Below are 24,273 nucleotides of genomic sequence, written 5' to 3' on the forward strand. Positions count from 1 at the left end.
ACGGACTGACGGACGGACAGACAGACGGACGGACAGACGGACGGAGGGTAAACCTAAAGTCCCCTCCGGTAAACCGGTAGGGGACTAAAAATAACAAAGGGCAATAACTGAAAAATAATGCACGGTTAGTTATCATTCTAGTGTGCTGCACTTCTCATCAAAAAGAGCTATCCACCTATGAAGTTTCAAGTTGTTACCTCTACCACTTTTGTAGATATCCTCCGGACAAAAAGTAAGAAAATAACAAATGTCAATAACTCAAAAATTATAAAGGTTAGAGTTATCATTCTTTCGCACAACATTCATCCTCAAAAAGATCTATCTACCTATGAAGATTACATTGACATCTCAAAGTTTGTTTTTTAGTTAATTTATGCTCCACTCAGGTGAAAAATTAAGTATGAAAAATAACAAAGAGCAATAACTCAAAATTTAGAAATGGTACAGTTATCACTCTTGCATTGCACACCTCCTGAGTGTGATCTAACCACATGAAGTTTCATGTTGATATCTCAAAGGCTTTTTGGGTTATGCTGTGGACAAAAATTGACTTTGAAGAATAACAAAGGGCAACAAAGAAAAAAAATATGCAGCGTAGAGTTATCATTCTTGTGCATTGCACTTTTTCTAAATATGATTTATCCACAAATGAAGTTTCAAGTTGATACCTCCACCTATGAAGTTTCAAATTGATACTTTTTGAGATATGCTCCGGACAAAAATGTAGAGTGACGGACGGAAGGACAGACGGACGGACGGATGGAGACTAATTCTATATCCGTCTTTTCGGCGGGGGGTAATAAACATTTTCTTGCTCATATCTAAAGGAAACTCAGAATTTTGCTCACAATAACGTGACATGAATTCTGAATGAAGTTTGATAAGATCTATCCACCTATGAAGTTTCAAGTTGTTACCTCTAACATCTTTTTAGATAAGCTCCGGACAAAAAGTTTGAAAAATAACAAATGGCAATAACTCAAACATTATAAAGGATAGAGTTATCATTCTTGCGCACAACATTCCTCCTCAAAAAGATCTATCCACCTATGAAGTTTCATGTTGACATTTCAAAGACCTTTTCAGAGATATGCTCCACTGAGGTGAAAAAAATTAGTATGAAAACACTGATTGTTTTAGCTTTTTTTCTTCATAATAAACAATAGGACCACTAAGATGGCCCTAGATGACTCATCTAACCCATCATTTCATTATTCACTATAAAAATTGTAATATTTTGCCCTAATATTTTGGAAAGGATTTGTTAAAATATGTATGTTGCAAGTGTGTTCCTATGAAACTATGTAGAATAAATGCAGAACAACTGACCACTAGAGCAGGATTAATTTTGATTGGACATTTTTTTTTTAAACTTTTTTTGAATGAAAACACAAAATGTCACATGCAAAACATGTAAGGTGTAGATGTTTGAAGTTCACAGTTTGGGACAAAAATTTTTTATACATTCTGTATGGTAACATAACTGTACCTCAAAAAAAGACAATAGGTCAAACATTGTAAAAAAATATGAAAAGAAGGCCAGTTAATATCAAAATTCAATTCGGCATCAGAAATTACACCCCTAGTCCAAATTTCAAGTCTGTATGTCAAGAACACAAGAATGAAAGTCAAATTATCAAAAATTACACAAATTACACCCATAGTCCAAATTTCAAGTCTGTACATAAAAGACAAAAAAAAGTAGGTAAAGCGATATCAAATATATCAAAAGTAAGCCAGTTCATATCAAAATTCAATTCAGGAACAGAAATTAAACCCCTTGTCCCTTGTAAATTCAACAAAAACAAGAGCCACCGCCGGGCGGGGGCAACGCTCGACTTTTTACTTTTTCTAAACGCAAACATAGAAAGGTTTGAACATATATTAACGTTTCCTTTTTATAAATTTAGTTGCTCTGTCTTGTCACATTAGTTTTCTTTATATATTTTGTATATATATGAATAGAAACATTAAGCATATTTCTAAAAATAGCAACAGTACGCAATTTCTTAAAATAGCAACATGACGCAATTTCTAAAAATAGAAAAAATGACGCAATTTCTAAAAATACAAAAAAATGACATAATTTCTAAGAATAAAAAAGTCACACAATTTCTAAAAATAACAACAATGATGCAATTTCTAAAAATAGAAAAATTGACGCAATTTCTAAAAATAGAAAAAATGACGCAATTTCTAAAAATAGCAACAATGACGCAATTTCTAAAAATAGAAAAAAATGACGCAATTTCTATAAATAGAAAAAATGACACAATTTCTAAAAATAGCAACAAATTCTAAAAATAGCAACAATGACGCAATTTCTAAAAATAGAAAAAAATGACGCAATTTCTAAAAAATAGAAAAAATGACGCAATTTCTAAAAATAGCAACAATGACACAATTTCTAAAAATATCAACAATGACGCAATTTCTAAAAATAGAAAAAATGACGCAATTTCTAAAAATAGCAACAATGACGCAATTCCTAAAAATAGAAAAAATGACGCAATTTCTAAAAATAGCAACAAATTCTAAAAATAGCAACAATGACACAATTTCTAAAAATAGAAAAAAATGATGCAATTTCTAAAAATAGAAAAAAAAATGACGCAATTTCTAAAAATAAAAAAAAATGACGCAATTTCTAAAAATAGAAAAAATGACGCAATTTCTAAAAATAGCAACAATGACGCAATTTCTAAAAATAGCAACAATGACGCAATTTCTAAAAATAGCAACAAATTCTAAAAATAGCAACAATGACGCAATTCTAAAAATAGCAACAATGACGCAATTTCTAAATATTGAAAAAATGACGCAATTTCTAAAAATAGCAACAAATTCTAAAAATAGCAACAATGACGCAATTTCTAAAAATAGCAACTAATGACGCAATTTCTAAAAATAGCAACAATGACGCAATTTCTAAAAATAGGAACAAATTCTAAAAATAGAAACAATGACGCAATTTCTAAAAATAGAAAAAAATGACGCAATTTCTAAAAATAGAAAAAAATGACGCAATTTATAAAAATAGAAAAAAATGATGCAATTTCTAAAAATAGAAAAAATGACGCAATTTATATATATCTATTTGATATATATATATATATAAACACACACACACATTTATATATATATATATATATATAATACATATACTATACATACACACACACCAATAAATGCACAATCTGAGAAAATTCAGTAATATAACCTTCAAGGTCAAGGTCATTAAAGAGCCCAAGCAAATTTGGGTTTGATAAACAACAAGGTCTGGTCCTTAAGAATGTTCTGTTATAATATGAAGTTTATCCCTTCAAAAATAGCAAAGTTACAGTCAGTTACCGCCAAAACAATGAAAATTTCAATAATTTGACCTTCAAAGACAATGTCATTAATGAGTGAAGGTCAAGGTCTTTCGGTATATTTTTAACAGTTATCTTTGAAGATTATTATGTTCAAGTTTGAAGACAATCCATTCAAAAATAACAAAGTTACAGCCAATAATAGCCAAAAAAACGAAAATTTCAATAATTTGACCTTCAAAGTCAAGGTCATTGATGAGTGAATGTCAAGGTCATTGATGAGTGAATGTCAAGGTCTGACTGCTTATTTTTAAGGGATATCCTTGAAGATTATTATGTTCAAGTTTGAAGACAATCCATTCAAAAATAACAAAGTTACAGCCAATAACAGCATGAACAAGCAAAAATTGGACTTTTAACCTTGAAGGTCAAGGTCATTTATGGATGAAGGTCAAGGTTAGTGTGGTCTACTGAAAGGTCTTGTCCCAAGGGTTGTTGTGGCCAAGTATGAAGACAATACACCAAGAAATAAAAAAGTTATGATCCAGGTACAAGTTTTCGGACGGCAACGGCAACGGCAACGGCAATGGCAACGGCAACGGCAACGGCAACGCCGACCTGACTATAACAATACCTCTACTTTTTTTTTCAAAAAAAAAAAAAAGTCGAGCTAAAAATGAAAAAATTACAATTTTTTACAAAATTCAATAATAGAATTGAGCAGTTAAACTCATCTTTGATAGAAAAGTACAGGAGAAACAAATTTTATGTTTCTTTAGGCCTATTTTTTCCTAGTTAATGACCTACAACTGACCTTACAATGATGCAATAGTCCGAATTCCAGAGCTGAAATATATTTACACATCATAAACAGGTCATGACTCAAGCCAATGAAATTTATGAAATTCTTGCTGAAAATGTCTTATTTGGATAAAAGAATGAATATACTATGTACAGGAAACTGCATATGCTATTACAGGCAATGTAAAGATGGTCTTTTCTATAAAAAAAAAAGAAAAAAAAGTTTTTGTAATGACACTATCATTATATATATACTGTGACCACGAATAGTGTTAAGAGTTTAAAACATAACATATCTACTTTGTGTGAAGTCAAAATACGTATATTTCATATTTATATTTATAAGGAGACTGTGTATCCATTGTCAATATTTTTTTATATATTAAAATTAGAGCTTAGAATATCTTTAAACTTTAATTTAAAGAAATGCTTGTGCATTTAATCTTTAGCTTTAACAGGACCAATCAAATTAATATGAGCAAACTTGATTAAAGACTACCTAAGAATGTTACTGACAAAGTTTAATGATCATCTATCAATTAGCTCTGCAGATAAAGATGTCTAAAGGTTTTTCTATTTTTTGCCCTAGAGACCCCTAAAAGGGGCCAATCAAATAAATACGAGCAAACTTAATAAAAGACTACCCAAGAATGGTACTGACAAAGTTTAGTGATCATTCATCTATTAGTTCTGTAGAAGCAGATGTTTAAAGGTATTTCTATTTTTAGCTTTAGCGGCCCCTACAAGGGGCCACTCAAATTAATATGAGCAAACTTGATAAAAGACTACTTAAGAATGCTACAGACAAAGTTTGGTGATCATCCATCAATTAGTTTTGTAGAAAAATCATTTAAAAGTATTTCTATTTTAAGCTATAGCGGCCCTTAAAAGGGGCCAATCAAAATAATATAAGCAAACTTGATAAAAGACTACCCAAGAATGCTACAGACAAAGTTTGGTAATCATCCATCCATTAGCTCTGCAGATAAAGATGTCTAAAGGTTTTTCTATTTTTAGCCCTAGAGACCCCTAAAAGGGGCCAATCAAATAAATACGAGCAAACTTAATAAAAGACTACCCAAGAATGGTACTGACAAAGTTTTGTGATCATCCATCTATTAGTTCTGTAGAAGAAGACATTTAAAGGTATTTCTATTTTAAGCTATAGCGGCCCTTAAAAGGGGCCAATCAAATTAATATGAGCAAACTTGATAAAAGACTACCCAAGAATGCTACAGACAAAGTTTGGTGATCATCCATCAATTGGTTCTGTAGAAGAAAATGTCTAAAGGTTTACTATTTTAAGCCCTAGTGACCCCTAAAAGGGGCCAATCAAATTAATATGAGCAAACTTGATAAAAGACTACCTGAGGATGCTACAGACAAAGTTTGGTGATCATCCATCCATAAGTTCTGTAGTAGAAGATGTTTAATGGTTTTTCTATTTTTAGCTCTGCTGAACCCTAAAAGGGGCCAATTGAAATGACATGAGCAAATTTAAGTGTGACTATCACAAGGATGCTACAGACCAAATTTTAGTTAAATCTGCCCAGCAGTTTCAGAGAAGAAGATGATTGTTGACGCATGACGACGGACGACGGACGCTGGAGTATCCCCCTTTGTTACTAATAGCTCACCCTGAGCCTTCGGCTCTGGTGAGCTAAAAAAAGAAGACAATTTAAGTTCTTAATTGCAAATATAGAAACTTAGGAATGAAATGTTCAAAGACATTTTACACGTGAAAAGATTCACTCCGAGAGAGACATAGATCCGACATGAGAACACATTAGTCAAAATATGTCGTCCCTTCGTGTTTTCGCATTTTCGCATTTTGAGGCGAAGACGCGAAAATATTTGGATGGCGTTAATCAGCCACCATACATAATCCATTCAAGGCGAATTTCTCAAGCATGTCGAAAGGATGTCCGGAAATGTGTTAATATAAAACGCTGATATTTCGTGTGTTGATAAAAATACTGTTTATATTCTATATGGTTTTGAAAAAAAACTGTTTCTATGTAACTTTTCACGGAAATGGGATGTACAATGATTGCGTAAAAACAATAAAATGTCGGCTGTAGAAATCGAAAGGCATTTTGTCACGTGACTTTTGCCCATGCTACCGAAAACTACCCATCACAATATCACGGCGTTGAGACGCCGTGAAATAATAAACTTACTTGCTAAGATGAGATGCTAGAGTTCTAAGAGTGAGGTAGTTGATTCTAGGTAACTGTTGCAGTAAATATTTATACCATTGTAACTTTACATTGTGGTCTATCTCAGCTGGAAAATATATTTTATTCTTAAATAAATAAACATTTCAATTACAGAAATCAAAGAGTTTCTTTAAATCTACCTAGTAAAAACAAAATCTGATAACTTTTGATTCTCTAAAAGCTGGCACAAGGGTAAGATGGGTTCTGCACATTGCCAAGTTGGGGTGAATATGTGAGTAAAGTTTGAAGAAAATCCTTCCATTAGTATAGAATTTATAGAGCGGACACAACATATTGTCTAGTATTGATTGTATGTAAATTTAAAGACTTAATAAGAGGCATAACTTAGTCAAAATGCAATACAGAGTTATGAAACTTGACCTGCATATCTTATTTGTGACACCTCATATATATTTTAAGTTTCAAGCAAATACCTTTTCTAGTTTCAGAAATATTCAAATACATGTTAAAATTTAAGAATATTTTCTAAGTCAATTTTTGACCTTCAAGTGTAACCTTGACCTTCAGCTGGCAAAAGGGTGACATGGGTTCTGCATATCCCCTTGTTGAGGTGAACATTTGAGCCAAGATTGAAGAAAATCTTTCAATTAGTGAAGGACTTACAGAGTGGACACGACATACTGTGTAATATTTGATTGTTTGATATATGACCTTCAATTGTGACCTTGACCTTGAGCTGAAACATGGGCAACATGGGTTCTGCACATCCCCTTTTTGAGGTGAACATTTGAGCCAAGTTTGAAGAAAATCTTTCAATTAGTGTAAGACTTACAGGGCGGACACAACATACTTTCTAATATTTGATTGTTTAATATTTGACCTTCAATTGCTACCTTCACCTTGAATTGACACATGGGCAACATGGGTTCTGCACATCCCCTTGTTGAAATAAACATTTGAGCCAGGTTTGAAGAAAATCCTTCCATTAGTGTAGGACTTAAAGAGCAAACACGACATACTGTGTAATATTTGATTGTTAGATATTTGACCTTCAATTGTGACCTGACCTTGAGCTGACACATAAGCAACATGAGTTCTGCATATCCCCTTGTTGAAATGAACATTTGAGCCAAGTTTGAAGAAAATCTTTCAATTAGTGTAGGACTGACAGAGCGGACAGGACATACTGTCTAATATTTGATTGTGTTTGATATTTGACCCTCAATTGTGACCTTGACCTTGACCTGACACATGGGCAAAATGGGTTCTGCACATCCCCTTGTTGAGGTGAACATTTGAGCCAAGTTGGAAGAAAATCTTTCAATTAGTGTAGGACTTACTTAGCGGACACGACATACTGTCTAATATTTGATTGTTTGATATATGACCTTCAATTGTGACTTTGACCTTGAGCTGACACATGGGCAACATGGGTTCTGCACATCCCCTTTTTGAGGTGAACATTTGAGCCAAGTTTGAAGAAAATCCTTCAATTGGTATAGGATCTATAGAGCGGACACTAAAATGGAGATGGACCGACCGACCAACCGACCAACGAACCAACAGACCGACTGACATGACAAAGTGAATCCATTATAGCACCCACCATATTTTGTGGTGGGGGTATAATTAAGTGAAATATAAACTAAAGCTTTTGTATCTGACATGCAATGCTTTGATTTTTAAATTATTAACTGTTTGCTTTCAAGTTTAACAGTGTTAAGGATAAGCAGCCAACACTATGTTGTTAAGTATTTTAATGCATTTGCTGTTCTATGAATTTGGAGGAGTTCACTCAATGTTAAAGAGAATTTTCAATATCAAATACCAACAGTATAGAACCTGGTTTGACTGCACAAATGTGCAGTCTGGCCTGGCTCTTAACTGGTGGAAAAAGCTAATGACTTTCTTTTCTTGTTGGTTAAGAGTTTAAATGAGCATAAATCATTCTGTTACCAGCTGTCTGTATCCATCTTCTATATAGTTGAGCAGTAAGAAGTGGGTCAGATAAATTACGTAAGAATCTCTTCAGCACGTTACACACGAGGTGCACAGATTCCTCCTCTAAACGCAGCACTACAGATCTTGCATCTAAAATAATAACACAACCATTAACTTATAATCAGTCTAATCAATACATTCCTGTCAGTCTTAACTTTGTAAAAAAGGTTTTCTGAGAAAAATATTGCATAGTTATTTATATAGACTATAACTACCTTCAACTTGTATAAAACAATGCCAACATCTAAGTCATTGCCAACTCCAAAAAGAATATCTTATAAATTTCTATCAGCTTTCTTATTCAAATGAATATTAAAAGAATACCAATCTGATAATCTGATATGGTCCCTCCAATGTAAGTTTTGTGAGATAAAAGAATTTTTAACATTACTTCTAAAAATTTATTACCGTCTTGGAAGTTACGCAACAATGTTTTTATTTTGGACTCTGTGTCAGCTTTCCTGTATAAACCATCCATTTTCAATCCTACAAATAAAATACTGATTCTATACATCATTCATAAATCCTTATGTTCTAACAATGTATAACATAAAACTTACAATACTGTTGTATATCACAATAAAACACATACAAACTCTAAAGTTTATTGTGTGAGGGGGGGGGGCCGGGAAAAAAGTGCAGGTTTTTGTTGTGCAATGCACTATTTTACTATTGGCATAAACAAGTTCTAGTTTGGACCAAAAGAGTGTGGAAAGAAATTGATCGCAATAACTCATAGATTTTATGAGCAAACTGTTATGATTTTAATATACAAGCTATATAAAATTAAGTTTAATACTTCAAAGGGCAATCATTCTAAAAATATGCCAGAGAATACTAGTTCTTCAATAATAACTCACCATACTGTCATATAACAGAATAAAACACTTACCATACTGTTCTATAAAGTTTATACATGTTGATATTATTATCGGGACATCATCATTAGTCAAAGCTTGCTCTTCAAGGATATCTCCACCTTTCTGTAATAATAAATGTAAGTCCCGTATTATATACATTAATTTGGTTAATACCTAAATCAAAGTGTTGCAACTTCCATAATGAGAATAAGAGATTTAGTTCTCTATTATGTGTTATCCTTAATACACATTGTAGAGGTTTCAATTCTCATACATGGTTTACTGTTTCATTGCATAATACAAGATAGCTGTAAGCTTATCAGAGCAAATAAGATATTCATGTATTACCATGTTATTGCATCATAATGAAATTAATGTACCTATCTTTTACAGTGACTTTAAATTATCTTACTGCCATTGGTCATACAAGTGCCACTATGCACTGTGATTTAACAAAGACCCAATGATAAAGACATGAATACATTACTAGTCATATACATTTGTATATTTTAATACACGGTTGTATATTTTAATACACAGTTGTATATTTTAATACACAGTTGTATATTTTAATACACAGTTGTATATTTCAATACACAGTTGTATAGTTTAATACACAGTTGTATATTGCAATACACAGTTGTATAGTTTAATACACAGTGGAATCTTCTTCTTTTTTCAAATTTTCTTTATTAATTGGACAAACTTTGAACAGTAACTAAATACATTTATTGGATTTTCATTACTAATTTTACTAATAAGACATTTGCATCTCAGTAAAAAAGAAGTAGGACATCATTTCAAAAACAACAACAAAACAAACCCTTTTCAAATCTAAATCTACATGCATATGTATCCTACATATAGTTTAATCCTAGGACTGTAACTACTAAAAACATATGAGCCGTGTCACGACAAAACCAACATAATGGGTTTGCGACCAGCATGGATCCAGACCAGCCTGCGCATCCGCGCAGTCTGATCAGAATGCATGCTGTTTGCTATCAGTTTCTTTACTTGTTACAGGGTCTGTAAGCGAACATCATGGATCCTGATCAGACTGCGCGGATGCGCAGGCTGGTCTGGATCCATGCTGGTCGCAAACACATTATGTTGGTTTTGTCGTGACACGGCTCATATATCGTACTAAGAAATTATTTTCCTTGTTAATAATAGTTAGGTGCTAGTTTCTTAAAACTGAAAGTTTCTTTTATTTACAATTGTTATTTTCACTCAAATGTAAATCATTAAATTTGTGAATATCTAATTATACTTTGTTATTTAGAAACACCTTAATATACAATAAACTAGACTATCTATATTTATTGTAAAGTAAATTATACAAAACTATAACTGGGTCAATAAAATAACCTAAATCATATGGAAAAAAAATCAAAATGCCCCTTCCGCTAGTGTGGGTGCATAAAAAGACCTCCTTAAGTGCCACTTACATTTGTTCCACACAAATATGATACATTTTATCATAATATTATACAGTACAATAATTATGTGTAGACACCTGAATAAAACTCTAAGCTTTAAAACACCAGTTTAAAACACTCATTAAGAACAACTTCCACACTGGTGCGAAACACATTTTCATAAACCCTTAAACCAATATTTTTGAACATTATTATATCAAATGTGGCTATGTTAAAAGACTTCTTTCATTATTCCATGCTAGTAAACCAGCAAACATTTCCCAGTCAATCTCTACAATATTTGTTCAAGTCAGTAACAAGCTAAAACTGTAGTCTCACACCTCATACTTACAGAGTCTACACCACTTCTCTGAAGAAGACAATTTTTTTAGAATTTTGTTGCTATGGTTTAATTATACATCACACAGTAATATTATCACAACAAGATATGTTTGTCAAAAATGTATGCCCTCTATTGGCAGCCAATTAGTCATGTGGTCAGGTTATAATGACAGACTTTTGACCTATTGACCAAAACTTAATGGGGTTATCTACTGGTCATGACTAGTCACTACAAAGGTTGTGTGCAGCAATTTTATGACAAAGTTATCACAAATCTTACCAAATAATATATGCATAAATTTTATGAATCATAATCAGGCCTGCTTAATGACAGACAATTTGTTATATTATATAAGACTTTGAAATGTGAATACCGAAAGCATTTTAGTTTAATAAAAATATCAACCAAGGCAACTTCAGTTCGGAAACCGTTTTTACCTACAAGGTCAATGTGACCTTGACCTTTGACCCCTTGACCCCAAAATCAATAGGCTGGTCATGAACAATCATCATACCAAGTTTGAAGTTCCTTGCCTTGGCCTGAGCGTTCTTCAGTGATTGATTGGAAACTGTTTTTACCTACAAGGTCAATGTCACTGTGACCTATGTGACCTTGACCTTTGACCCCTTGACCCACTGGTCATGAACAATCATCATACCAAGTTTGAAGTTCTTAGGTCTAAGCATTCTTTAGTTATTGATCGGAAACCATTTGGTGTACGAACTGACCGACCAACTAGACAAATGCAAAGCAATAAACCGCCACTTCTTTGAAGGGGGGAATAACAAGTAATCTTCAGTTAACATCCAACTAAATGCAAATATAACAAGATATGTTTGTAAAACATGTATGCCCCCTATCAGCAGCCAATTAGTCGTGTGATAAGGTTATTATGCATGACTTCTGACCCAGTGATCAAACAATTAATAAGGGTTATCAAGTATCTACTGGTCATGACCTTAACCTTTGACCCCTTGATCCAAAACTCAATAGGGGTCATCTGCTGGTCACGACCAATCATCATACAAAGTTTGAAGTTCCTAGGCCTAAGCATTTTTAGTTAATTGATCGGAAACCGTTTTTACCTACAAGGTCAATGTGACCTTGACCTTTGACCCCTTGACCCCAAAATCAGTAGGTCATCTGCTGGTCATGACCAATCACCATACCAAGTTTGAAGTTCCTAGGCCTAAGGGTTCTTTAGTTATTGATCGGAAACCGTTTTAACATACAAGGTCAATGTGACCTTGACATTTGACCCCAAAATCAATAGGGGTCATCTGCTGGTCATGACCAATCACCATTCCAAGTTTGAAGTTCCTAGGCCAAAGCCTTCTTTAGTTATTTATCAGAAACCATTTTTACTTACAATGTCAATGTGACCTTGACCTTTGACCCCTTGACCCAAAACTCAATAGGGGTCATCTGCTGGTCACGACCATTCATAATACCAAGTTTGAAGTTCCTAGGCCTAAGCGTTTTTAGTTAATTGATCGGAAACCGTTTTTATCTTCAAGGTCAATGTGACCTTGACCTTTGACCCCTTGACCCAAAATCAATAGGTCATCTGCTGGTCATGACCAATCACCATACCAAGTTTGAAGTTCCTAGGCCTAAGGGTTCTTAAGTTATTGATTGGAAAGCATTTTTACCTACAAGGTCAATGTGACCTTGACCTTTGACCCCTTAACCCCAATATCAATAGGGGTCATCTGCTGGTCATGACCAATCACCATACCAAGTTTGAAGTCCCTAGGCCTAAGGGTTCTTTTGTTATTGATCGGAAACTGTTTTTACCTACAAGGTCAATGTGACCTTGACCTTTGACCCCTTAACCCCAAAATAAATAGCGGTCATCTGCTGGTTATAACCAATCACCATACCAAGTTTGAAGTTCCTAGGCCTAAGGGTTCTTTTGTTATTGATCAGAAACCGTTTTTACCCAAGAGGTCAATGTGACCTTGACCTTTGACCCCATGACCCCAAAATCGATAGGGGTCATCTACTGATCATGATCAATCACCATACCAAGTTTGAAGTTCCTAGGCCTTAAAGTTCTTTAGTTATTGATCGGAAACAGTTTTTGCTTACAAGGTCAATGTGGCCTTGACCTTTGACCCCTTGACCCCAAAATCAATAGGGGTCAACTACTGAATATGACCAATCACCATACCAAGTTTGAAGTTCCTAGGCCTTAAGGTTCTTAAGTTATTGATTGGAAACTGTTTTTGCTTACAAGGTCAATGTGACCTTGACCTTTGACCCCTTAACCCCAAAATCAATAGGGGTCATCTACTGATCATGACCAATCACCATACCAAGTTTGAAGTTCCTAGGCCTAAGGGTTCTTTAGTTATCACTCGGAAACCATTTGGTCTACGGACCAACGGACCGACAAGTGCAAAGCAATATACCCCCTTTTCTTCGAAATGGGGGCATAATTACTCCATATAACATTCCAGTCTTTCAGAATTATATTTTTCTTGAATATTGAAATTTTAAAACTACACCACTGATTAACACAATCTGACCATTTCTACGTAAATTTTCCCCAATCAAGTATCAGTACATAAAAAGACTAACCTTAATTGCAGTTTCTAGAGCAGAAAATATTCTCTCTGTATCTTTTATGAGATCACCTTGTATATACAGCATTGTCTCCCCTGATTTGAGTACAAACTGTGGTCCACTGTTTTCCAAACATGACTCACATCCTGTCTGAGCTAAATATACATGAAACATAGACCAGTGAATATTTCAGTTATAAACAAGTACAAATTCTGCTATATTTAAGATTTCTAAACATTTAAATACAATACTGTAATAGACTTTTACACATTATATTCTTAGTTATTTTTACCTGCTGAATTTCCTGGACAGACTTGTCAAGCTAACATGATACTTAGGGATATCAAGATAGAAATTAAAGTTAAACAGTTGTCACTATAAACCCTGGTCAGACTGCCTATATGTGCATACTTGACTTGCTATCAACTGGTGACCCTTGCCCTGCTAAATATTTTAACTTGTCCATTTTTCAATTTGGACAAAACCATTCATTATATGTAGGGAAAATTTCAAAATATACATGTATACTAAGTGAATACTGAACAGTGCAGATTATGACCAAATGGCACAGATGTGCGGGCAGATCTTAGTCTGATCTGTTGCCCTGCTTGCATGGGCAGAATCTGTTGCCCTGCTTGCATGGGCAGAATCTTAAGTATCATTATATTTATATGATGCAAAGAATATTACAAAAACACATAAAAACAAAACGTACTTTGGGTAATTTTGGTAATACTGCTGACTTTTCTAAGATCTAAGCTATCCTGATCCCTCTCTGTTTCCTCCTACAATAACATCAAATATACATCATAGTTTACCTTTGTTATCTACCTTTTGAAGGAGGAAAAGACAAAACAAAATATCAAATTAACCTATCATATTTAACTTTAATTATCTACCTCTTGAATGAGAAAAAGACAATGTAACAAATTATTACATATTTCAAATAAAAATAATCAAATTAATTCATTATAGAATGGACAATACTATGTTATATAAAATGTAATTCATACAATACCATTCTATACACAATAAATTACACTTAAAAACTAGTATAATGACTTTTCAAAAATCTCAGATCTATTACTGTATAAAAAAGCTAAATTTATTTTCCAGAATGTCCAATGTGAACACACCCTACCTTGTCTATGAATATTAATTTCCTATTCTCCAACAAAAACCATGTTCTTTGCCAATCCTGAAATGACACATATACAATTTACTATACTTATATGTTTGACCTATCTTTACTTTCATTCCAAATAGTTTTAAAAGACACTATGATGGAATGTACAAAAGAATCATCCTGATACACTGAACTCTGTAGTTCTGTAGAACTCTGTATGTTCAGTGTAGTGTACATAATTATTTTATATGATAATAACCCTTGGGTTGCTGGAGCCACAAGTAATTATCCTTTACCACTAGTTTAGAGACAGGCCTACTGCACATCCATGCAGTATGATAAGACTCGCAACTTTTGGCTAATACTGGACAAGTCCATGTAAGAAATACAAGTAAAAGGTTAATTTTTTCCCTATATAAAATAAGACACTATTCCTTTCAAAATGAAGTTGTTTCATGTTACAGCATATTTATTGTGAAAATATATTAATTTTTTTGGTGTAGCAACTAGTGATGAACAATAACTAATTCATGGCCATGTACAACAAATAAACAGCTTTTTCTGCATGTCAATATATCTATCTCTGTATTTAAAAATGGACTTGTCCATCTTTCAATCCGATCAAAACCATTCATCATTTATGGGGAAACTTAAAAAAATATATATATATGTATATTTCACAATACTTATCAATAAGTCATCATAAAGTATGACTCACTTAAAGCAACACTTACCCTGTTTATCCCAGTCTTTATATGAACATAACCAGCTAGTGAGAACTTTGTATGTTTAATCTGGTCCATCAAATCAACAGGACAAAACACCTGAAACAACACATGAATTATCCATATTTACACTTAACAATCAAAGTATGAAAGACATGACCCCTAAAAGTAATGCTTGAAGGATAATGCCACCTAGTCTTGTAACTGTGCATTGTCGAGTATTCCAAGTTTCATGTTGGTATATCTTAAACAGTTTTGAAATCATTCATCTTAATAAGCGATTTGGCAAAGATTTTAAGTTAAAAAGGGACATAACTCCAACAAATACCTTTCAGAATAATGCCCCACATCTAACATCTGTGCCTTGCCTTGCCATGCCAATTTTCATGTAAATACCTTTCATAATTTTAAAATTAATTTACTTAAATGGGCCCAATTTTGGGAAAAAAATTATTTCTGGCATTAAAAGGTCATAACTCCAAAAAATAGCTTTCAGAATTTTCCCCCTTGTGTAAAAAAATGATCTTTTAAATGATAAAAGCAAGTATACCAAAGTTTTGCTTTGATAACCTTTAAAATAATTTGAGAAATGGGCTAAGTTTTTGCACTAAATGCTAACAAGATTAGTAACGGCAATGCTGGTGCATTCAATCATAATAGCTTCGACTTTCTTTCTAAACAGACATGTAAAAAACCATAAGCCTTCTCTTTTTGTACCATTGACCAAGGGTCAGTTTTATATAACTAAATATAAGGAAGATATTTGACATGGTTTATAAGCGATGTATAATTACCTGTGGGCTTAAACTTGCCATGAATCCATTTTACACGATCCTCCTCACTTGAAGCAGCAAAAATTTATACCGTTGTTCTTCTTTGGAGCTTATTAAAGCTCTGTGGGGTTATCTGTTTAAAGGGGACAGAAATTTTTACTATGAAGTTCAGATTATTAATAATTAAAATATGATTCATCTTATAACAAAATATACATGTATATTCTTTTTGAGTATCAGCAGCAATGTTGACTTGCCTAATGTTACTATTTTGGTGTCAATGTAGCCTGTATACCTGTGAAATGTGACCCCTCTTTCCCATTGATTGTGCTAATTCAGCATTTTAATACTTAAATCCAAAGCATTAACATTTCAGAATGAAATGGGTTAAAAAAAATATCATATATATATATTAGCTGTAAATTTTTTTTAATTAAAAACTCAGTAAATTAAAAAAGGGAAACAATTATTAAGAAAATTGTTTCTCTTTTTCAAAATATTTTAAAATTTTAAATTTTTAAAAATTTTGATCTACAATTCAAATTTAAAAGGGATATCCACAAAATAAAGAGAGAAAAATTTCCGGGGAAAAAGGATAAAAGGGAAAAAAAAAAATCAAAGTTAAAAATTTGGGCTGATTGGGTTCTTAAAAAAAAAAAAAGGGGGCAACTTTCTTTTCCTTTTAAATTATCTGCAAACAGCATTTTAAATTTCTATATTTGCATTTTTATGAATTATGCCCCTGGAGGACTAAAAAAAAAACGAAAAGAAAATTTAATTTTCATGGTTTTATGGGCTTGTATACGGATTTAATTGATTAAATTACCTACCCTGCCCTTTCTACTTTACCCTAAAATATCAAAAGAACTACTGGTTATCAACTTGTTTTTATGTACACAAATAATAACACTAACAAAGGGACTCAACTGAGGTTTTTTTAACATGGTGGGACTGGGAATAATTTTCTTGAGAGTAATGGTCCATTTGATGTAAGTCTACACCAATAGCTTGCATGCAAAATTTCAGATCATTCGCTCACTCTGTTTTTCCAGAATAATTATTCTATTTGTAAAACAAGCAGGGACAACGCTTGACTTTTAAGCTTATTGACCTCAGTGTGGTTCCTTTTATGTAGCCCAATATACTGTTATACATTCTGAGATTATCTTTTGTTTTCACCAACAAATCAACTGCAAATGGTCTAACAAACAGACTGTCCTTTATATTATATCTACAAAGACATTTTTTTACATTATTGACATACAAAAGAATTGTCCTTACCTCTTCACTAACATAATAACTGGGATGGTTTGGCCAGCTAAAAACACCATTCTTCAAGAAATTTTAAGTAATAACACCAGGGGGATATGAAAATTTTAGAAGAAGTATTGTTTCACAATGAGAGAAAACCCGGGAAGATCATATACAAGATAAGTAACAGGGAAAATTTTAAAATACTAAATTTAACATTTTTATGAAGGGTTGATATATATGATAAATAAATATTTCAAGAGAAAAAGGCCATCTTTAAAATTTTCTCATTATGTACAGTCAATTCAATTTTAGTGCCATCAAAATATTAACAATGTATTGCAGCAAAGGCTTGCTAAGAAAAAGTCTAATGTAACTGATTCATGTATATCTATATTCTAATATTATTTCTGTAATTAATTTGAACTGGTTTATTTATTTATAAAGATGACCAAAGAAAATCAATAATTAAAAGGTTAGTTCAATCCATTTACAAGAGCAATAGTTATATGACTGAGAACAGCACCAAAGCTTTGTTGATTAAAATTCTTTGTCTCCAAAATTTTTACTCATATCAACCATTAACTTGTTAAATTAAATAGAAGAACTTGCCATGCTACAAAATTGGAACAGTTTAAGGTCTGTTTAATGGATTTCTATATAAAAATTTGAAAAGTTCAATGTCTATTTATTGGTTTTTTTTATAAAAATTTAAACAGTGCAATGTCTATTTATATGATTTTTTTTTTAATTGAACTGTCCAATGTATATTTATTGGATTTTTTTAATTTGAACTGTCCAATGCCTTTTTATTGTTTTTTTTTTAAAAATTGACCTGTCCAAAGTCTATTTTTATTGGATTCCTTTAAAAATTCAAACAGTCCAATGTCTATTTATTGGACTTCTTTTAAAAAATTTGAACAGTCCAATATCGATTAAATGAATATAATTATATAACGATTAAATTTGTCCAATGTATATTTAATGGATACCATATAATAATGCTAATATAAAGCAGCTAACAGCATAAAATGCTAGCTCTAATCTTGTGGTGCAGACTTGACAATGTTGCCACTAGTGTTTGAGAGACGTAATAAGTTCCAAGTTCATGCCATGGTTATATATCAAGACAGAAAAAAAGAGAAAATTGTGATTATTTAAAAACAAAAAGATATGACTATATTTAGAAGAAAACATCTTGATTCAGTAAAACTGTGAACAAACTAAACTATCTTTTTAAACTAACATCGCCAATCTTTGCCATTCTAAAGTAAATAAAGGACACTGGCGCTGTAAAACTTAAATATGTAAGTATTTTATTTGTAAGAAGTCAATTAAAGTTCAGTTGTATCACTCTAGTGTAAATGTATTTAATGTTAAATTACTTATAAATTTTCCAATTATATATACCATACTGGTAAAACTAACCAAAAATGGAAAACTTTTTCAATTACGATAGATGTGTACTTTTTCTTTTCATCATTTGATTTACAAAGCCTTAAATATGCACACTACCTACCCCTCCCCCACCCTTTCTGCCGCAGAGAAGCGTTTTCCAGAAGTAACTGTGTGTTAGCTAATGATTTTAAAATAACAAACAAGCATTATATGACCGAAAGTTTTATTTTTTTTGGTACGGATGAAGCATTTGTAAGACATGGGAATTACATAAAGTATTACCTCCTTCAAATAGCAATCCTCCTATGAAGTTTGAATATTGTGGGCCAAATGGAACTTGAGTTATGCTCCAGAAAGTGTCTTCAGTTTTAAGGTAAAAGTGACCTTGACCTTTGACCTTGTGACCCCAAAATCAATAGGGGTGTTCTTCCCAATATGGACAATCATCCTATAAAGTTTGAACACTGTGGGCCAAATGGAACTTAAGTTATGTTCCGGAAACTGTTTTAAGTTTTAAGGTAATAGTGACCTTGACCTTTGACATTGTGACACAAAAAACAATAGGGGTCTTCTACCAAATATGGACAATCATCCTATGAAGTTTGAGCACTGTGGGCCAAATAGAACTTCAGTTATGTTCTGGAAACTGTTTTCTGTTTTAAGGTAATAAAGACCTTGACTTTTGACCTTGTGGTCCCAAAATCAAAAGGGGTTTTCTACCAAATATTGACAATCATCCTATGAAGTTTGAACACCGTGGGCCAAATGGAACTTAAGTTATGCTCTGGAAACTGTTTTCAGTTTTAGGGTAATAGTGACCTTGACCTTTGACCTTGTGACCCCAAAATCAATAGGGGTCTTCTACCCAATATGAACAATCATCCTATGAAGTTTGAGCACTGTGGGCCAAATAGAACTTCAGTTATGTTCCGGAAACTGTTTTCTGTTTTAAGGTAATAAAGACCTTGACTTTTGACCTTGTGGTCCCAAAATCAAAAGGGGTTTTCTACCAAATATTGACAATCATCCTATGAAGTTTGAACACCGTGGGCCAAATGGAACTTAAGTTATGCTCTGGAAACTGTTTTCAGTTTTAGGGTAATAGTGACCTTGACCTTTGACCTTGTGACCCCAAAATCAATAGGGGTCTTCTACCCAATATAGACAATCATCCTATGAAGTTTGAACACTGTGGGCCAAATAGAACTTAAGTTATGCTCCGTAAACTATTTTCAGTTTTAAGGTAATAGTGACCTTGACTTTCCCAATATGGACAATCATTCTATGAAGTTTGAATATTGTGGGTCAAATGGAACTTAAGTTATGCTCCAGACACCAAATTGCTTACAGACGGACGGACACCAGGGGTTATGATATAATATGTCCGAAATTCTTTCATGCATATACTGCGAATTCACTTAAATTCGTGGGCATGAAATTTCGTGGTTTTATCAAAAAGGGCATTTTCGTGGGTTCTTAAATTCGTGGATTTTCGTTTTCTTGTTAAAAAAAAATTCCGTAACCTAATGCAAAATAATCTTAAACTTAATCGCCCAACACTTTTACTTACAACATGTACATATCTTTACTTGTCACACAGCGCTTGTCAATAAATTTAATCCTTGCCTCTGGGCATAACTAATATAGCACAGTTACTGCCGATAATTGACTGCAATTAACACATGTATGTGACATGATATACACACTGCCCCTGTAATTCGCCAATGTAAACATCGCATAATTTTAAGCCACCTGACAGGTTTTAACCAGCGAGTTTAAAAGTTTACACCCTGAATTGGTCTTAACATATTTGACAGTAACTACACACAACGTCACAGTGACTGTGTGAATTTACATGCATATAAATTAATCTCGGTAAATAACACGAGTATGTGTGGATCTTGTTAAAGTCGGTGGCGTCTTTAATGTTGACGGAATAGTGTTCGCACAAATATAGATTAAAATTCATATAAACTGGATCATTTAAAACGACAAAAGAATGTACAATAAATCTGTTGTAGCGATCATATTTTTTTTATAGTTTTGTGTACTTACGACATTTATATCAAAGACCTTTTTTTAATAAATAAGAGGAAACTGACAATTTTTATTAGCGCTAATTATTGCACTGCCTGGGTTCCCATATTTACTCGATTATGTCAAGTATTCTTGTTGCTAGTAGACTACAACAATCAAGTACGTATATGCGACATTTGTGACAGTAAATTGAGGACATATTATATGATATAATCGAGTTTTCTTTCAAGTTTCTTAAATATTGTAAACGGATTTAATAAGTCGCTAACCTGATTATCTGTCTGTATATACATCCATTTCACAAAATATCGGCCGGAAAAGAGCCCACGCATGTTTGTAATATATAGAACAAAGACTGAGTAAGAAGTATTTGTTGGGATAAAAGTTCGTGGGATTTTAAATTCGTGGATTGACCTTCCCACGACAACCACGAAAATTCGTGCCCCACGAATAATAATGATTTTACAGTAAAAAGGAACAAACTGACAATCACTGACTAATTGACTATAACAGGTAATAGAAAATACTGGACATATTAATTATGTTATCTAATGACAGTTCTTTTGTTTAAAGAACAACTCTTTAAACAGCTGCTCAAACAATAGATTTATTGCAAAACTTTCTCTAGATTACAGAGTTTATTTACAATGAATCAAGAGTAAATCCTATCTTACTGTAACATCTCTGTAAAACTACTTCTACGCTCAATGTAGTTCAACATATTTTTATCAATTCTCTTTCTTATAAGCATGTTAGAATGAAAATAGACATTAATTTTTCAGGCATTATAGTGTTAAATGCATGGTTTATTGTTCAAATGCTATGTAATTATCACTCTGGCCTATCGCCCTTCGTACTTATATTCCAACTCATTTGAACCCAAACCATGCATTATTCTACAACAATGCACTCCAAAATTGATATCTATTTCGTATATATAACACAAACTTGGTTGAATAAAATAATAAATTATAAATCAATGTTAGCTCATTTCAGATGTTAATGTTGTTACCTTTAATCCATTTGTTTCTTAAAACGAAAATAATTATTAAAGCAAGTGAAATGTTGGATAATGAAAAGGAGAGAAGCCATGTCAAAGCATCCAAACCCGCTTGTAACAATAACAAAATGATGAAAATAAAACCATGACAAACATCCCAAGCTGAGGGACGAAGCACAAGAAACTTACCATCCCCATGATAATTATGCATTACTGCACCAAGTAGATTATCTGAATATCATTTCAAAAATATATATATATCAATAAAATAATTATTTATAAATTCATATAAATTACAACTATTTAATTCATATAAATTACAACAAGAGCTGTTGTGAGTTGGAAAATGCTCTCCACTACTCTGAGAGCATGGATAATGTAGGAATTAGCAAAGAGGAAGTTTTCATTCAAAATAAATGGCATAGTTAGGAGTGTTGGAAATAGACCAAGGATCCCAAAGGCATGTAAGAAGCTTCAAGTACATACCATCAAAAAATTCACAAAGGGGAGTAATTCAGTCAAGTGAAAACCCATGCCTGAGTTATAGGTCTTGGAAAGTAACCTTAAATTATGATCCAAGAGATATGAGAGAAGCTTCAAGTGAATTTCTTCAGAAGTTGTGAAAAATGCTCTAGCATGAAAAACTTCAACAGCTTTTATTAGGATTTTAAAAAAACTTAACAAGGATTGTTTAGTTCATTAATAAATCTAAATTTAAGCTATAATTATGGACCTTTGAAAGAGACCTCTGACCTTACAAATGTATAAAGTTTCAACTGATTACAATCAGTAGTTTTGAAGATAAATCTTGCATGGAGAACTGGGAATTAATAAGTTCACAAAGGGTCATAAATCATTTTAAATCCATGCCAAAGTTATTGGTTTTGGACAAAAACTTTCAGTTAAGATATGCTATGTTATCAAGTGAACACCTTCAATAGTTTTGCACACAAAACTTTAAATGGGAATTTTCTAAAATCACAAAAGGGAATTAGTTCTGGCAAAATCCATGTCAGAATTATGGATCTTTGAAATTCACATTTTACTATAATCCGGAAGACATGCAAGTTTCAAGTGAATATCTTCAAAAGTTTTGCAAAATTTCAACTACGAATTTGTAAGTTCACAGAAAGCCATAAGGCACTGGAAATACAAGCTAGAGTTATAAGCTTTGGCAAGTTACCTCCAATTAAACTTTCAAAGCTATGTGTGAAGTTACAAACAAGATCTTAAATGGTTGGCAGAATATGAGGTTGTACAAGAAGTTGCAGGACTAACTTAAACCAAAGTGTTGTGTCAATGACAACGCAGAGGTAAGTAGGATAGTACCACTCTTCTAAAACTATCTAGCATTAAATGAAATGAAAATTTAAGCAACATTAGTTGACCAGTATTTATTTTGATCTCTATCTATTTGTAGGTATTAAACTTGGATATATGTTATATACAGCAAAAAATACATTGTATATATATATTTCTAAACACACTACAACCACAGGAAACTAAAGTTTAAAATAGGAAAAAAAACAACAAATATTTCAACCAAATAAAATAACCCCTGTCTATATTTAAAAACCCAAAAAACAAAGGGGTGATTTTGTTTTAATTGAAACATTTTTTGTTGTTGTTTTAAACTTCAGTTTCTGTGCTACAACCCTTGTACCCCTACTTTACTAGGTAGACCCTATCAGCTATAGATCTTGCACCATCTACTGTTAGTTTTAGGAACATGACAACTGAGCAGATTACAGTATAAAGTCCAGTCAGACTGCATGGATGGGATGACCAACCTGGTTTTATACTTTTCAAGTTTACATTTGAGCCGTGTCATGACAAAACCGTCATAATGGGTTTGCAACAAGCATGGATCCCGACCAGCCTGCGCATCCGCGCAGTCTGATCAGGATCCATGCTGTTCGCTATCAGTTTCTATACTTGTTATAGAGTTTGTAAGCAAACAGCATGGATCCTAATCAGACTGTGCAGATGCGCAGGCTGGTCTGGATCCATGCTGGTCGCAAACGCACTATGTTGGTTTTGTCATGACGCAGCTCAAATGACAACTGGTGTGTCAGGATAAATTTACCTTTCATATTTGATCCTGTCTTATGTAGGTAACCCTGATACTGCACTTCAGATCTTAGTTTTGCAACCAATGACTGAAAAAACAAAGTAAATGATTTATTGCATTTTAATAAGATTAAACATACAAAAGCAGTGAGACTGAAGGTTCTTAAAACATACATGTGTATACAAAAGTGTAGTAAAAATGTCACTTATTCTAAATTTAAGTAAACTAGAACTGCCACTATCATGGCGTGAATACCCCCGCATACCACTTTGTCAGAATCAACAGTGGCCATTTAGAGCTCATGGACAACCTCCCTGCCAAATCTGAGGTTGCTAAGCCAGTGCATTGCTAAGTTATGTATTCTACATGCTTCAAATGTGAAAATGTCAAAATCAATACATTGCGGA

At 32.9% G+C, this 24,273-nt stretch overlaps 2 protein-coding genes across 2 annotated transcripts in view; both read right to left on the reverse strand.

Moving 5' to 3' along the window:
• LOC132739168 (arf-GAP with Rho-GAP domain, ANK repeat and PH domain-containing protein 3-like) overlaps positions 1-16,151 on the reverse strand; it is a 36,717-nt gene extending 20,566 nt beyond the window's left edge. Inside the window, exons 1-9 of the mRNA XM_060726819.1 lie at positions 16,131-16,151; positions 15,346-15,435; positions 14,627-14,683; positions 14,201-14,270; positions 13,501-13,640; positions 9,186-9,276; positions 8,702-8,779; positions 8,249-8,383; positions 6,293-6,398 (exon numbers count right to left, since the gene is read on the reverse strand). Of these exons, the coding sequence (XP_060582802.1) occupies positions 6,293-6,398; positions 8,249-8,383; positions 8,702-8,779; positions 9,186-9,276; positions 13,501-13,640; positions 14,201-14,270; positions 14,627-14,683; positions 15,346-15,435; positions 16,131-16,151 (788 nt within the window). The remainder of the gene's footprint in view (positions 1-6,292; positions 6,399-8,248; positions 8,384-8,701; positions 8,780-9,185; positions 9,277-13,500; positions 13,641-14,200; positions 14,271-14,626; positions 14,684-15,345; positions 15,436-16,130) is intronic.
• Positions 16,152-21,505: 5,354 nt separating this feature from the next.
• LOC132739169 (arf-GAP with Rho-GAP domain, ANK repeat and PH domain-containing protein 2-like) overlaps positions 21,506-24,273 on the reverse strand; it is a 38,574-nt gene continuing 35,806 nt past the window's right edge. Inside the window, exons 20-21 of the mRNA XM_060726820.1 lie at positions 23,882-23,954; positions 21,506-22,026 (exon numbers count right to left, since the gene is read on the reverse strand). Coding sequence (XP_060582803.1) covers positions 21,788-22,026; positions 23,882-23,954 — 312 coding nt within the window. The 3' untranslated portion in view covers positions 21,506-21,787. The remainder of the gene's footprint in view (positions 22,027-23,881; positions 23,955-24,273) is intronic.

Source organism: Ruditapes philippinarum, unplaced genomic scaffold, assembly GCF_026571515.1.
Source record: "Ruditapes philippinarum isolate M1 unplaced genomic scaffold, ASM2657151v2 ctg3636_1_1_1_1, whole genome shotgun sequence".
NCBI classification, from domain to species: Eukaryota; Metazoa; Mollusca; class Bivalvia; order Venerida; family Veneridae; genus Ruditapes; species Ruditapes philippinarum.